Below are 16,318 nucleotides of genomic sequence, written 5' to 3' on the forward strand. Positions count from 1 at the left end.
AAAAGGAGTCCGCCCCCCATCCCGCATCCGAAGCCAGTGCGCATCGTTCCGGCTCCCTCCCGCGGCTCTAAGAAAGTTAACAAGCCTGTTTCCCTCTGCCGCCGCCGCCGCTCCTCGCGTGAACCCGCAGAGGAGCGGACTCGCTTCTGTCCGCCCCCACCCGTTGCCTTTTGCCGGGGAAAGGCCTTCGGGGGCGGAGGTGGGGAGGGCTGCTCCTTGTTTTCACACTTAAATGAAAATGAGAGGAACGCTTCGCGAGTGACCCGCAGCTCTTTTCTACACGGGAATGCGTCCCTTCCCACGATCGGAGGCCTCTCTTTAGTGAGAATCGCAAAGGGTTATTATACTCGTGTGTCCGCTCTAACGTGAGGATGGAGACCACACACACACACACCCCTGCGGCAACTGGCGGGAGGTTGAGGATAATGGGGGCGACGTACCTCTGCTGCTTCTGACGGGCAACCGGGTCTACATTTTACACGGCGGAGAAGCTGCTGAAAGCCACCGATTCACAGCTCTTTGCCCGCATCAAAAACAGCAGCAAGCCCTGCGATAGAGAAGAGGAGCGGAAGTACAGAAACTTATTTATCCTAATACGTACTGTAAAAGAAACTGAAAGCCCCTTAGAGCTCTGCCTCCCTGCAGCCATGGCTACCGCTGCGGAGGCTGTTGATCTTGCTAAGAATTTGCAGGACGAATTGACTTGCTGCCTTTGCCTGGATTTTTTTAACAAGCCAGTACTGATTATAACATGTTCCCACAGCTTCTGCAAGGAGTGCATCTCTAAGCACTGCAGAAAGATGGGGCCCAGGGCATTCTGCCCCAGGTGCAGGGGAGAACTCCGTCAAAATAATTTGGTAGACCATAGATCACTTGCAAACATAGTGGAAACTTACCAGCAGATGAAGAAAAACCACCAGGAATTGTTGGGTCCCTCCTGGAGAGAGCACCAAGCAGCCAGTGGATCCCAGGATCTGAAGTTGTCAGCTGGAGTTTTTCCATATCAGCTCAAGGTATGTACGGGCTTGATTAGGATGCTGTTGACACATACATTTGTGGCTGGGTGACTGCAAAATCTAAGGACAATTAGATTGCATGTGGGAAAGGATAAGCAACTATCAAATGCCACAGGCAAAGATCAAATACCAAAGGCATTACTTGTCAGGTAGTACACATATTAGGCTGGGACTGGTCAAATATTGAGTTGTGATAAAGCAATAAAAGATGCACATATGACCTAGTTCTAGAACTTCAAGCAGCGGGGTTTGATTCCTTAATGGCAGGAGGACTAAGTGTTACATTTCAACGGGACCGAAGGAAAATATCTCCCACTGTATAACAAAGAAAATTTGATAATGGCTTGTATTCAAAGTAGTGCGACGTGCTTCCTTGGGAAAGTGGAACACCCCCTCCTCACCTTGACCTTACCCCCCCCCCCCAAAAATATGTTTGTGGTTTCCTAACCCTCCTGAGCAAATATGGGGATGGTGTAGAGCTGGGCGGGGGGAGGAGTCCTGTCACTGCTGGTGACATTTAAGTAAAGCTTAAATGAATAATAATAATTTATTATTTATACCCTACCATCTGGCTGGGTTTTCCCAGCCTCTCTGGGCGGCTCCCATCAGAATGTTAAAAACACAATAAAACATCAAACATTAAAAACTTCTCAATACAGGGCTGCCTTCAGATGTTTTCTAAAAGCCCGACAGTTGTTTATTTCCTTGACATCTGATGGGAGAGCGTTCCACAGGGCAGGTGCCACTACTGAGAAGGCCGTCTGCCTGGTTCCCTGTAACCTTGCTTCTCGCAGGGAGGGAACTGCCAGAAGGCCCTTGGAGCTGGACCTCAGTGTCCAGGCTGAATGATTGGGGTGGAGACGCTCCTTCAGGTGCACTAGTCCGAGGCTGTTCACTTTGTTACCTCATCAGTTACTAGTGGCTGGCCTATAAATAAAATGAAAGCAGTAATCAATGTTCTGTACTATAAAACAAATAAGACAGTATTGTAGATGATTAAAATTTAAAAAAATTCTTACCTGCACTGATGATAGTCATTGTTTGGATTGGGGGGGGAGCTTTTAATCCATTTCCACAGTCACACAATCTATCCATCAGTAGCTGAACTGGGTTCTACACAGTCACAAAAACGAATTAACCGAAAAAGCCTCAAAAACAAAAGCGCCAAACTTATCGGACGTTTGGCTTCCGAAAAACATTTGAAAACTGGAACACTTACAGTACTTCTGGGTTTTCAGCGTTTGGGAACCAAGGCCTTTGAGTACCAAGGTACCGCTGTAGTGTAAAGAACCTTTGCATGCCTATTTGGAAGTACATCCAGTTGAAACTGGAAGGGCTTTAAACTATTAATGTATTAATTAAATGTGTGTGATGCCTCTCATCCGAAGATCGCAGGGTGGTTCAGAGCATAAAAATGCAAAGTGAAAACACCAAACACACAATAAAACAAAAACTAGAGCAAGAGAAACCAACGACCCTTCTCCCTCAGAAACATTTAAAAGGCCATAGCAGTGTTAATCAGCCTTCTTGAAGAGAAGCGCTTTCTCCTGGGTCTTAAAGATACGTAATGAAGGTGCCAGGCGAGCCTCATTGGGGAGATCATTCCATAAACTGGGAGCCACCACAGAAAAGGCCCGTTCCTTTGTTGCCACACTTTGAACCTCTTGTTGGGGAAGCACCCGAAGAAGAACCTCAGATGAGAATTGCAGGGTCCCGGTCAGTTCATATGGGGAGAGGCGGTCTGTGAGGTATTGTTTTCAAGATCTAGGTTTATATGTGGCTTGTGGTTTTCCACCCTTCAGGAAGTGGTGAAAATCAGTGAAGTCTGCAAAGAAATTGAAGCGGCGTTTGAAGCAATCGGCAAGTGCACGAAGGACAGCACTGAAATGAAGGTTGGTACTTGAATGAGTTGCAATGATATGTTTGGCCTCTTTCTACCCTCTCCTCTTCAGGAACATGTAGAGGCCTTTTGGGGTTGTCGTTTATTTGGTCAGAGAATGTTCAGTTGAGGTCTGCCGTGCCCCTTCCTCATAATTCATAAGATTGCAGGGGGATTGCATGTTCTACTATCATAGAATTGAAGAGCTGGGAGGGGACCGCAAGAGCCATCTATCTAGTCCACCCCCCAGCAATGTGAGGAATCTTTCACCCAACTTGGGGACCTGAGATTAAGAGCCACATGCTCTATGGACTGACCTGTCCAATTTGGTTATTACAGCGTTACCTTGGTTTTCAAACGTAATCCGTTCTGGAAGACTGTTTCGAGTTCCGAAACGTTCGAAAACCGAAGCATTTGCTTACGGAAGCATTTACTTACAGAAAACTCAACACGGAAGTCGTGTAGCATGTTCGACTTCCGAAAAGCGTTTGGAAACCGAAGCCATTTACTTCCGGGTTTTTGGCATTCAAAAAACGAAACATTTGACTTCTGAGAAGTTCGAAAACCGAGGTGCCACTGTACGTTCATTCGCCCCACTATTCCACATACCGCAAGAGGCCATTTATTAATTCAATCGAGTCAAGTTGTAAAGTTGTACAGTACTTCGAATTGTGCCATCCTTGTCTGTAGATCATAAGCTAGATGTTGAAATGTCCCTTCTTATATAAATCCCCATAGTTTTAAAGAGGCAGTAGCCCACATAGGGGTTGGGAATTCCTGTCCATGGGGTAGAGGGGGAGCGGAACTACCCCAAAAGCATTTGAAGAGTTGGGCCACACCTCTTAGGTAGCTCTGAGCTTGTGTGTCCTCCTAAACCAGCTTCTCTTTCTTGGTTTTAGGATTCTGTATCTCGGATCAAAAGTTCCATTGGAGAAGGCTTCAGTTTTATGAAGAAGTATATTAATGACCAAGAGGAAAAGGTGCTGAATGTTATTGACGAAGAATGCGCTGCCGCTCAACGAAGCATAGACTTAATGAATGAGCAACTCACAGCAAGAATTCACAGGCTTTTGGAACTGCAAAGTAACTCTGAGGAAGTGATTAAGGTAAAAGCGGTGGGGGGCGGGAAATGAGATTAATGGTGCACACTTACTTGGATATAAGATCTATAGAACAAATTGGACTTGCTTTCTGAGAAAACGAGTATGGGATTGAGATGCATGCCATTGTGGCTTTTCCAGTGCAATACAAAAACAATGCCTAAACTTACTCTCCAATTCTAAAGATATGATATGTAAATTAGTTCCATGGACTTTAGTGGACCATCCCTTTAATACAGGGGCCTGTGACCCTTGTTGGACCAACTCCCAGTATCCCTGGCCTAGAGAAGACTTCCCCCTTTGTTTTTGTTGTAGCACTTCTGAACACAAACCCGTAAGGCAGCGTTTAAATTTCCTTTTTCTCAGTCCTCATCCCCCTGCCCAGATGTGTTTATGAGTTATGCAGAAAATTGAGAATCATATTTGAATGGGCTCAGTTTATATTGGCTGTATCTTAAGGACCACATGCAACTTCTTTCAAAGGGAATCTGTCAGGCACAGTAATTGTAAAAACATTTCTGTTATGCCAGGTTTATCAGATAGGCTGATTTTAACATTTTGCCTGGTGATTTTAGTAATGCATCTCATGATTTTTAAAAAGATTGTAGCAAGCCTTGAGTTCTTATGTGAATAGAATGTAGAATAGCATTTATTGCATTCGTCCATAGACCACAGCAGAAATCCTTTGTGATTTAAAAAAGTGGCATATAAACAAACAAATATTTGTTTTCCAGGAGCTCCAGGATTAAGATTTTAGGGTGAAAGGAATAACAAATATGGTATATGTGACAGAACTGGAGGATTTCAGAAACACCATTTATTCATACTAGCCCCTGAATAAAATACTTTTTTTTTTTTACTTTGTGTTAATATTATCAGCGTTCTTTGGAAGGTTTTAGACTGTCCTGGATAGATTTATACACAGGTGTATTCCAGATATTATTTTTTTCCATTGGAACTTTTCAGTCCACTGCTCCGAATCTATACTTTTCTAACTTAAGAATTGTCAGAAATCCTCGCTGGAAATGTTGCTAGTTCTTGTGATTTCCCCCCAATTATTAGAATACCTCATCGGAACAAGAAGTTTCCATCGGTGAGCCTATCAGAGTGACCGAAGTTGTTCTTGGTGTTCAGAAGATTTCTGGCATCATATATGCCGTGGAAGAGTTCAGAAGGCAGCTGGATAGGGCAGTGCTGGAAAAATGCACCAAGCAGCTTCCTCGTGGTGAGTGGAGTTTGAAATTTTCCACTGGTTAAAGGAAGTCTGAAATGTGTCTGACTCATTACCAAGCTGAGTCCTGTAAGATGCTGAAGAAGTAAATAGGAGTCTGCATATATACACCAGTGTAGTGCTGACAGCCAGAAACATTCAGTAAGTAATAGTACTGCCTTGGCTGGATCAGACCATGTGTGTCCTGACAATGACAACAGCCAAATGCCCCTGGGAGGTAAGTGAGGAGAGCTTCATAGGTGATTTGCCCCACCACAAAGCACTCTGAATCTCTGGAATTGCCCACTATAGGTATTCCTACCCCCCCCCCCAATTTTTTATTTATTTTATAAAACTGGGGAAAAAACCATATAAAACACGAAAATACAACAATACAAAAAATCACATAAAACACAAAAATACGAAAAGAAAAAAGAACAAACAACCATATTTATCATCTTTGTGTCCTGATATTGTTGACTTCCTCATGTCCCTCCTTGCTGCGTTTCATTGTATATCATCCCTAGTAATTTCTATATCATACTTCAATCATCTTATTTTTACCTTAACTAACAAATTTCACCTCTTATTAGTTCCTTAACAACATTTCAATTCTTATTTAACACTTATATCTAAATCTTAATATGCTACAATGCCTCTACAAATCCTCCTCTACAACCTCTAAATATGCAGACTTCCAAATCTTATATTAAACATTTACAATATTGCAATTATTTCTTAAATAAACTTTGAAATTTCTTCCAATCTTCTTCCACCGACTCTTCTTTCTGGTCACGGTCTCCTGGTCAATTCAGCCAGTTCCATAAATTCGATCATCTTCACCTGCCATTCATCCACCGTAGGTACATCTTCACTCTTCCAATTCTTAGCTAATGAAATCCTCGCTGCTGTTGTGGCATACAGAAAAAAACGTAATATATTTTTTTGGTAATTCCTCTCTTGACTATTCCAAGTAAAAAAGCTTCTGGCACTATAGGTATTCTTTTAAATCAGATCTTACAGTTTTCTTAATCTTTACAGCTGCGACAATTTGTATTAGTGCAGTGTACCTGATTGTGGATTAATATATTAAGATATCCACACATACACAAACATCTTCAAGATGCTTTCTTTTGCTCTGGGTATATCACATGACAAACACCCTGTTCTTTTTCCTGTTCTGCCAACACTATGAGTACTGGACCCTGTTTGTCGTACAGACAGGACTGGTTGATGAGAGGTTTATTTTGTTGAGACTCCTGTTTCAGTTCTGGTGAAATGGGGAATTTTAAGGAGGAAATATTTCTTTCTTTTTCTAACTATGAGTGATAGCTGCTATTATTAGCAGCGTGTTTGTGTTGTATTTCCTGCAGTGTCCCAGAAGGGAACCTCTGTTGAGGTTTTGACAATAACATACACAAAATAACCTCAGTTACGAACACAACTGTCAATTATATAAACAGGCGAAACCGTCTGCTGTATAATAATAATATAATAATTTTTTATTTATACCCCGCCCTCCCCAGTCAAAACCGGGCTCAGGGCGACTCACACCAATAAAATTACAATAAAACATAAAAAGCAATTAATTAAAATACAGATTAAGATACAGTATTAAAATGTAAAATGCAGCCTGATTTTAAGTAGTCCATAAATCCAAGCCATGAGGGAGGAAAACACAGGGGTCAGACTAAGTCCAACCCAAAGGCCAGGCGGAACAGCTCTGTCTTGCAGGCCTTGCGGAAAGATGACAAATCCCGCAGGGCCCTGGTCTCCTGGGAAAGAGCGTTCCACCAAGTTGGGGCCAATACTGAAAAGGCCCTGGCCCTAGTAGAGGCCAATCTAGCCACCTTATGGCTCGGGATCTCCAGAGTATTGTTGTTTGTGGACCTTAAGGTCCTCCGCGGAGCATACCAGGAGAGGCGGTCCCGTAACAAGTCATTCAAGAATTTGTAGAGACAATGTAAAATAACATAAAAAGCACAACCACGTGTTGCAGAGTATCAGAAAAGGACTTAGTCCAACATAAATGCAATGTCCACAGTCGTAAGTCGTAGTTCATATGTCATAGTTCATATAGGGTATCCATGTGGAAATAAATCAGTTCAAAAGTACTTGCAAATAGATGTAAATGCTTGAGTTCCACAGAATGAGGTGTTCACCAACGTTTAGCTAGGTGGCAACGAAGCGTCCGAATGAAGATCGGGCGGGGCATGGGAATATCCACAGGTGAAGACAAGGTTCCTCGGTTATATACCTTGTTTCGCCACAGTTGGCTTCTTCAGTAAGCATGTAGCTTTCAAAGACGGAGTACTAACTAGAGACTCCAGGTGTAACAACAGATAATGCTCCTATTGTACAGGAAAGGCTCAAGGACATATGACTACAGATAATAACAGGTGTAATCAATCAAAGGTAATACTTTTAGACTCTTAAAGGGACAGTGTGATACATAATACAAAGCTCAATCAAGTTAAACAATTACAAACACACACAGGGGGATTACAAAAAACAGTTGTAGTCTATATCAGCATTTAAACCAGGAAGATGAACTTCATTTATTGCTGCATTAGTCTCTGTCTGGCTAACTCCAGGGGTCTAGAGTAGACCCATATCACAAAGAAAGTTAGATCTTGATCTGTATGCGATGCCTCTATAAAATGACTAACGAGTGTTGCATCAAGAACACTATTTCTAATTCTAGATCCATGCTCAGAAATTCTAACTTTGATCGGTCTCAGTGTGTAACCCACATAGAGGAGCCCGCACGGACATCTAATGATATATACCACTCGTGAGGTGGCACATTTATTTGAATTGGCTAATTGCTAAATCGACAACTTCCTTTATTGATTGGCAGCTCTAGTGCTTATAGTTCCCCACCCCTGCCCCAAAGGTGTGGACGTGTGTGCCATATTTGGTCATTTTAGGCCAATATGAGTAATTACAAAGATGTTTAAGGATACTCCAAAATCCATAGTTGGGCAATGCCTTTTATTTGGATCCACTTAAAGTATCCCAAAGGTGTGGCAGATTTTGTGAGTTTTCGAGAGCTCTTCATCAGAGAAGGTGGGGCACAAAAGTGGGCAGGGGCAGTAAAAAGACAAGAGTCTAAAAACTAGGCGGCATGTTGTTGCTATGAGGTCTACTCAAAGACTCAGTTCGTTCCAAGATGTCGATTGCTGTCCGAATAAGCCCCTCACATATACAGAATTTTTTACCTTGAATATGAGTTTAAGGACCCCAGGTTCTAATCTAATCCAGATCTGAATTGAAACCATAGTCTGCAAAGGAGCAACAATTTGACATGTGCTGTCAGTATAGGCTTCACGTTTCAATAATTTAACTGAGCATGCTTTTTTTTTTGCTACAGAATTTTCTCCAGGGACAAGTAACATGACTTCTGACTCTACTGATACCCAGACCAATGTGGCAGAGGATGAAATTGCCTCCACCAGCAATTCTTGTGAGTAGTTAACTAACTGAATCTTATTCCTTCTCTGTTGCTCTCATGCACTCCAGTGATTTTACAACTTTGAGCAGCTGCACAGAAGTTCACGGGACTGCAGTCTCATGCTTCAAGTGGTGGCAGAAGTTTTTTTCTGAGTTGAAAGCCACAGCTCCCTCTAGTTAATATTCAATGGGCCCCTGGATCTTTTCAAGAAAAAGAGTGCTTTAAATGTTGAGCACCGTAAGAAATCAAGTAACTTCTCCGTATAGTCCCACCCCCTGCATGGTCTCAGAGCACATGAGGTTGGTGAAGCTAAGCAGGTGTAGGTCTGGTTAGTTCCCAGGTAGGTGACCACAGGGAAAACACATGGATACTACCTTTGGTTGCATCGTAGAAGAAAGATTGAATGGAAATGTAAGAAAAGTAAATAAATACAGTTGTACCTTGGTTTTCAAACAAGTAAGTTTTGGCTCCCGAACACCGCAAACCCGGAGTTGACTGTTTCGGTTTGCGAACTATTTTTGGAAGTCGGGGCTTCCGATTGGCTGCAGGAGTTTCCTGCAGCCAATCGGAAGCCACGCTTTGGTTTCCAAATGTTTTGGAAGTCGAACGGACTTCTGGAATGGATTCCGTTCGACTTCCAAGGTACGACTGTAAATGTATAATCCCAGGGAGGGGTTTCTAGGGCCACCTGTATATTCTGCAGCTATCAAATGACAGCATCCCTCTGTTGTTGGTTAAGGACATCTTACTTGCTAACCAGGGGACTCTCTTTTTTAGCACTCCATCAAGATTCTCTTCCGGGAACCAGCTGCTCTTCTTCAGCAATGTCATCGGCCAGAGATAGTCCAATGCCAGCCATTTCAAGTCAGTTTTCTCAATGTAAGTATAAGTCACTGCATATGCAAGATAGTGGTGTCAGGAAGTGTGGGCAAGACATTCAATGAACCATTGTTTTGGTACTGCAAGACCTAGTTTGTTTGTCCTGCTGCTGAATTCTGTCAGCTTATGTCCAGTTAAAGCAGTGTTGGATTTATGTATAAGCTAAACAAGCTATAGCTTAGGGCCCCACTCTCTTGGGGCCCCCAAAAAATTTAAAGGGAAAAAACAAGTGGATGTACATTACCAAAATAGAAGATAAAAAACAAATAAAGTAAAACCTATGTATAGTTAGAGCTTAATAATTATTTCACTATTAATATACTTCTTCTTAATTGTATTTCAGTTCAACAATTACTTTGATAAAATACATATTTTGTTATGTGCAAATGGCTTCAGATACCTATTAGGTCCATAAATTACCATACAGCATATATTCAACACAAAAAAACAGTGACAATTTGTTGTTGACAAAGGACAGCTGGACATATAAAGGGCCCCATTACCTTCAGTAGCTTAGGGCCTCATCAAACCTAAATCCGGCCCTGAAGAGTCAAACTTGTTTGTTTGTCTGTTTTAAGAGTCAAACCTTCACACTGAAATCATGAACTTGCTTTCTTTCAATCCTATGTTTTGATAATAACAGCGTGGCATCTCTTAAACTTTGTTAAGTAACGGCTTTCAGAAATTTAGTTTTATTGAGCTGCAAGATGTTTTTGTAAATTTCTCCAGATTGTGTGAGATAGGATCTTGCTCTAAATGATTTCCTAGCCACAGAGAAATATCTTATCATATTCAGTACTCACCCCGGCCCCACCCCCACCAATGTACTTTTGGTTTTTTAATTAAATTCCGTAGCCACGATACAAAATAAGCATTGATTGATTGATTAATTAATTAATTGAGTGAGTGATTGAATTTATATACCATCCTATATAAGATATAAAACCACAAAATAAAAATAAAAACAACAACCCAATACCCCCCTTACAAAACACACACATACACACACACATTTTAAAAGCGCATAGGATGTAAATCAGATCAACCAAAGGCCTGGTTAAAAAAGAACATTTTTGCCTGGCACCTAAAGGTGTACAATGAAGGCACCAGGTGAACGTCCCTGGGGAGAGCCTTCCACAAACAGGGAGCCACTGCAGAGAAGGCCCGTTCTCATGTTGCCACCCTCCCTACCTCTTGTGAAGGAGGCACATGAAGAAGGGCCTCAGGAGATGATCTCAGGGTCCGGGTAGGTTCAAATGCAAAGAGGCCGCCCTTGCCTGTTTCAAAAATTCTCTTGATCCAACATGTTGATTTTGTTTAATTTAAATGGTTTTGCTTATTATAGGGGCATCCAAAGTGACTTTTGATCCCAAGAGGGTCAGCAACATGCTTCAACTCACAGCAGATAAAAGGACAGTCTCTGTGACCCCTTGGGACTCTGACTATGAACATTGTCCGAAGAGATTCCGCATCAGCCAGGTGTTGGGCTCCCAGAGTTTCTCCAAAGGGTGCCACTACTGGGAAGTTAGCACCAGAAGCAGCACAGGGTGGGCTATTGGTGTCGCCAGCGAGGACATCGGTAGGAGTGACCAGCTAGGAAGAAGTGAGCTATCCTGGTGCATAGAATGGTCAAGGAAACGGCTCTCAGCATGGCACAGAAATCAGGAAACTCCAATTAGTCAAGAGAAACCTCTGCAGGTTGGCGTCCTCCTTGACATTCCAAGCAATCGCTTATCTTTTTATTCTCTCACTGACAAGGTAACCCTTTTACATCGGTTTGAAATCAATGTGGTAAACCCTGTCTACCCGGCTTTTTGGATCTATGGTACAGATATAGGTGGCTTCTTAACTATAAACGATATCAAAAGGAATTAACCAGAAGCGGTTTAGTCATACTGGCCACATGACTGGAAAGCTCTCTGCGGACAAACACCAGCTCCCTCAGCCTGAAAAGTGAGATGAGCACCACAACCCCATAGTCGCCTTTGACTGGACTTAACCATCCAGGGGTCCTTTACCTTTTTTTACCTGATACCAGAACTATAAATATATACCGTCTTTATGCCAATTTGCCCTGGAGATTCCTGAGAATTGTAGTTTGGTTAGCATGCTTCCCTTTCTGATATGTGAATTGCTCCCCCCTTCTTCTCAGAGAGGAAATGAATTTACTTACTAAGCCAGTTTGACTCTAGTGTGTCAATACAGTGGTACCTTGGTTCTCAAACTCAATCCATTCTGGAGGTCCGTTCAACTTCCAAAACGTTCGCAAACCAAGGCGCAGCTACTGATTGGTGAATTGGCCGGGAAACAATTCCGACAGCCGAAACAGATGTTCGGCTTCCGAAACATGTTCACAAACACTTCCAGGTTTGCGACATCCAGGAGCCGAATTGTTCGTCAACTAAGCCGTTTGGGAAACAAGGTACCACTGTACTGTACATTATCGCTGGATGGAGGCTACAGAATTATGGCTGTAGAAAGAGCTTCAGGTTTGGAATATTATCGCAGGCTCTTTGAATGGAATGCCCAGCCTAGCACATGAGTGCTTTTCAAGTAGGACTAAATTGCCTATATTAGTTATGTTCCTAGCAGATTTTTCATTCATGCTAAATAAGGCAGGCAGAAAAATATCGAATGTCTCTTTTTAAGCCATATTTTGCACTTTAGAACATGTCCAAATGCTTGACCAGTGTTTGTAGCTACATAAATCTTCCATTTCCAGTAGCCGATGACAAAAAACACACACTGGAAGTTCACCAATTTACTGAAAAGAAGTCAGAAGATTGTCTTCTCTCTGCTGTTCAAATGTAACAAATTAGTTTAGCATGAACAAGGTTTGTTCACTCGTCCCGTCCCCCCCCCTAAAAACAACACCACAAAACTTTCTGATGCTGGGAGCCGGCTTGTAATCCAGTGACCAATACTGCAGGCCAACTGTTGCTTAGGAAGAAGGGAAGTATTTATTTGTATGTGAATCAGCTTCCACTGTTTCATATCACGTGGTACAAAGGTCTCCTTTCCACAAGAGCCAGGAATCCAAAATGATCATAACTCCTCTGTTCCGTTGTCTTCCTTGGTTAGAGAGGAGCCTTTATTTACACCAGGGGTGGGGAACGTGGCCGTCCGGACGTTCTCCTCAGCAGTGTAGCAACCCCCGCTGACGCCTGGGAGGCGCCAAAGTTGTTGAGCTCCACCACCCTGCAGCGCTCAAAAATCCAAGGAACCACAAGCTCTCAAGGCGTGGCAGTCACCATGCCACACTAAAGACTCCTGTGCCGCCCTACAGACACCCATGACGCCCAACGTCCCAACCCAGTGCGGACGCCCCCCCCCCGGCTACCTACACTATTGGTTCTACTCCAACTCCCAGCAGCCCCAGCCAGCATGCCAAACGGTCAGGGATGGTGGGAATTGTCATCCAACAATCTTGGGAGGGCCACAGGTTCACCACCTCTGGCCTGCACAAAAGTTATGCTAGGGAGCTGATCAAATAGCACAAGGAAATAGGGGTCTAATGGTCAGTACCTAAGGCAACCTACGCCAACTTTTTGCCCTTCATATGGTGCTGATGGGAGTTGTAGTCCAAAACATCTGGAGGGCATCAGGTTGGGAAAGACTGTGTTATTGTTATTATTATTATTATTATTATTATTAGCCATCCATCTGACTGGGTTGCACCAGCCAACCACTATGGGTGGCTCCCAATAGAATATTAAAAACATGATAAAATGTCAAACATTAAAAACTTCCCTATACAGGACTACCTTCAGGTGTCTTCTAAAAGTCCTGGGATTTATCAAGAAAAGCGAAATGCCAAAGCCACTTTATGTTTGACCTCTTGGAGGTTTTTAGAATATATCTTTTGATGCTGCTTTTTTCTTTATAATTCCAAGAGTCGTAGCTCTACAAATGATAAACTTAAAGCCAATTTGACATAATTATTGAGGCTGACTTCCTTTGCAATCTTATGTTCACTTTTTAATAGTTTACATATGCAGAAGGATAGTAAGAACTTTGCAGGGTTGAGACACACTTTGTAGAGATGATAAAAGTCTAGAATGTGGATCAAGAATAAATGAAGGAATATTAATGTTTTTTTACATAATATTGTTCTGCTTTTTATGTTTGCTGGCTGTTTTGTAGAATCTTACAATTAAAATTATGAAACACAAGGCATACAAAATAACTTTCTAAATTCTCTAATAAAATGGCTTTATTTTTTAGCACACAACTTTCCCTTGTGCCATTTCTATAAACCATTTCTGTTCGGATGATGGCACCCCACCAGCTTTGCTCCGTTCTGTATCTCTTAAAACAAAGCAACCATACAAATACTTGTTGCGAAACAGTGATAGCCAAACTTGGCCCTCCAGCTGTTTTGGGACTACAACTCCCATCATCCCTAGCTAACAGGACCAGTGGTCAGGGATGATGGGAATTGTAGTCCCAAAACAGCTGGAGGGCCAAGTTTGGCCATCACTGTTGTGGAGAGTGCGTTGGGATTGGGAAACAACCAAACTGCATCACGTTGAACACAGAGAGGGCTGAAGCACAGCCCATTAGGTAGAGCATGAGACTCTTATCTCTGGATTGTGGGTACTAGCCCTGACGTTGGCCAAAAGTAGGGTTCCACCTGTCCTGTATAATAGAGTTGTCCGTTATTTCAATGTAAAATGCTACATCCTGCATTGACAGTTTTGTCCTTTATTTCAGGTCTTCTCTCTCTCCAAGGGTTGTGGGTTCTAGCCTGACGTTGGCCGAAAAGATTCTTGCATTGCAGGTGGTTGAACTAGATGACCCTCATGGCCCCTTTCGAATTTTACAGTTGTATGATTCTATGAGACAGCACACTTCTGAGTTAACAGCACACAGGGAATGAATGAATGAATGGATGGAAAACTGCAGTGCTTTTTCTGGGGGGACACAGGGCATAGCTGCCAAGTTATCCCTTTTTTAAAGGGATTTTCCCTTATGCTGAATAGGCTTCCTCGCGAGAAAAGGGAAAACTTGGCAGCTATGACACAGGGGTACACATACCCCTAAACATTGTGTGAATCTTTGTACTTTTGTCCATTTACTGTATCTATTTCCCCCCATTTGAACTATAAAATGGTGATTTTATTGAGTCAAAATGAGAGTACCCCTAAACATTTTTAGAAAAAAAAGCATTGGAAAACTGGAGGAAGGTGTGTGTTAGTGACCCTCTTAATTAAGCCTTTGTGTTTCTCTGTAAGAAGAATATTGCAGGCTAGGGAGCCGTTTCACATCCAAATCTCAATAGCGCCCCTTCCTGTATCTTCGAACTGGTTACCCCGCTCTTTCAACTGACAACCGGAAGCGCGCCTCTAATCCCTTCGCGCCCGTAACCCTTTGGGTGCAGCTTCCCGCGTTGAATTCATTTCCACTTCCGTCGTGAAAATGAAGCGGGTGCCGCCGCTCTAGGCTCATCAAACCATAGACTTGAAGGCTCCCGACGGGCCGGCGGCAACATTCACCATAGAGCTGGACGAGGCTAGAGCGGCAGCGGCACTCCTTCACCCCCCCCCCGCTCGGCGGAGGCATTGCGGCCGCCTCCAATGGCGGCCACCGGAAGCTCGGCCCCCTTTTCCTCCCCTCCGCCCTGTCACTCTAGCCCGGCCGCCGCTGCCCCTCCCCATCTCTATGGGCCGCGGAGGGGGGAAGGTTGCGAGCGGGGCGGTGGAGTCAACGAGGAGCCGGTTGCTCGTTGAGGCGAGAAAGGGCGGGAGGTTTCAGCAGGCCGCGGGGCTCTCCGCCTTCCCCCGCCACCCTCCTTCGCCCTGATGTGAGCGGGGCCCCCGGCTTGTGAGGGCCCAGCGGGAGAGAGAGAGAGGAGCGGGGCGATGAAGAAGGACGTGAGGATCCTGCTGGTGGGAGAACGTGAGTTGAGTTGAGGGGAGAGGGAAGGTCAAGGCTGTGAGGGGAGGGGGCTCGAGGGAGGAGGGGGCGCAGATCAACGGCCGCTCCCCCCCATGGCCAGGTAAACGGGGAGGGGATGCTGGGGGGCGAAGGAGGGAGGGCGCTGCGGGGTTTGGGGCGCACGTGCAGAAGAAGGAAAGTGGGGTGAGCCAGAGTCTGTTCCACCCCCCCCCTAAAAGCACCATTGGATTCAATCCCTGGTGTTCTGGCAGACAGTTATGGGGTAACTTTACTTAGATTAAAGGCAACTGGATTTTGAAATGGAAAAGGAACTGAGATTTACTGGTTGTGTGTGTTATTAAGCCGAATAATTCTGCCCAGAGTGGCTGGGGCAACCCAGTCAGATGGGAGATGTACAAATAATAAAATTATGATAATTATTACTGAAATTGAGGTACAGTATGCAGCTATATTACTAATCCAAATATGCGGGGACCCTTTTTTTTTGCATTGTGATTGAAATAAATAGGAGTATGTTTGCACTGTTAAAGATGGGTAGTTTTTATTTTTTGTTGTTTTATTGTGTTTTTAATATTCTGTTGGGGAAACCCAGCCAGATGGGTGGGGTATTAATAATAAGAATAATAACAACAACAACTATTATTATTATTTATACAAAACTGACATCAAGAGGAACTTGCCCATCTCATAGCTACTGTTTTCCCATTGTAAAGAGTTTTAACGTCCTACTGTAACAGTTTTGGCTATCAAGTACAAAATGAATAGTGTGATTATTTCTAGTAGCAGGGTGACCCTTTTTAGAGGTCCGAGCAAAGTTACAATATATTAAAAGTCATTTTGAATCTCCTGTTAAGACCGTAGCAGTTTTCCATCACATTAATC

At 43.4% G+C, this 16,318-nt stretch overlaps 2 protein-coding genes across 6 annotated transcripts in view; both read left to right on the forward strand.

Moving 5' to 3' along the window:
• Positions 1–35: 35 nt before the first annotated feature.
• On the forward strand, positions 36–13,769 carry RNF135 (ring finger protein 135). The gene is made up of 7 exons (XM_088662939.1): positions 36–1,013; positions 2,819–2,908; positions 3,795–4,001; positions 5,058–5,220; positions 8,579–8,671; positions 9,437–9,538; positions 10,884–13,769. Exons 1-7 carry the CDS (start codon positions 648–650, stop codon positions 11,411–11,413), a joined length of 1,551 nt encoding a protein of 516 aa, XP_088519065.1. The 5' UTR covers positions 36–647; the 3' UTR covers positions 11,414–13,769.
• Positions 13,770–15,223: 1,454 nt separating this feature from the next.
• RHOT1 (ras homolog family member T1) overlaps positions 15,224–16,318 on the forward strand; it is a 50,237-nt gene continuing 49,142 nt past the window's right edge. For all 5 annotated transcript variants that reach the window (XM_088662940.1, XM_035103858.3, XM_035103857.3 and 2 more), the window contains exon 1: positions 15,224–15,436. In XM_088662940.1, the coding sequence (XP_088519066.1) occupies positions 15,400–15,436 (37 nt within the window). In that variant the 5' untranslated portion in view covers positions 15,224–15,399. The remainder of the gene's footprint in view (positions 15,437–16,318) is intronic.

This window comes from Zootoca vivipara, chromosome 2, assembly GCF_965207765.1.
Source record: "Zootoca vivipara chromosome 2, rZooViv2.hap1.1, whole genome shotgun sequence".
NCBI lineage: Eukaryota > Metazoa > Chordata > Lepidosauria > Squamata > Lacertidae > Zootoca > Zootoca vivipara.

Excerpts from the sequence above, each read along its gene's own strand:
- RNF135 (XM_088662939.1), top strand. The coding sequence starts at position 648 with ATGGCTACCGCTGCGGAGGCTGTTGATCTTGCTAAGAATTTGCAGGAC. Across the intron at positions 5,221-8,578 it reads CACCAAGCAGCTTCCTCGTG|AATTTTCTCCAGGGACAAGT; the intron begins GTGAGTGGAGTT and ends TTTTTGCTACAG. Across the intron at positions 8,672-9,436 it reads TGCCTCCACCAGCAATTCTT|CACTCCATCAAGATTCTCTT; the intron begins GTGAGTAGTTAA and ends TCTCTTTTTTAG.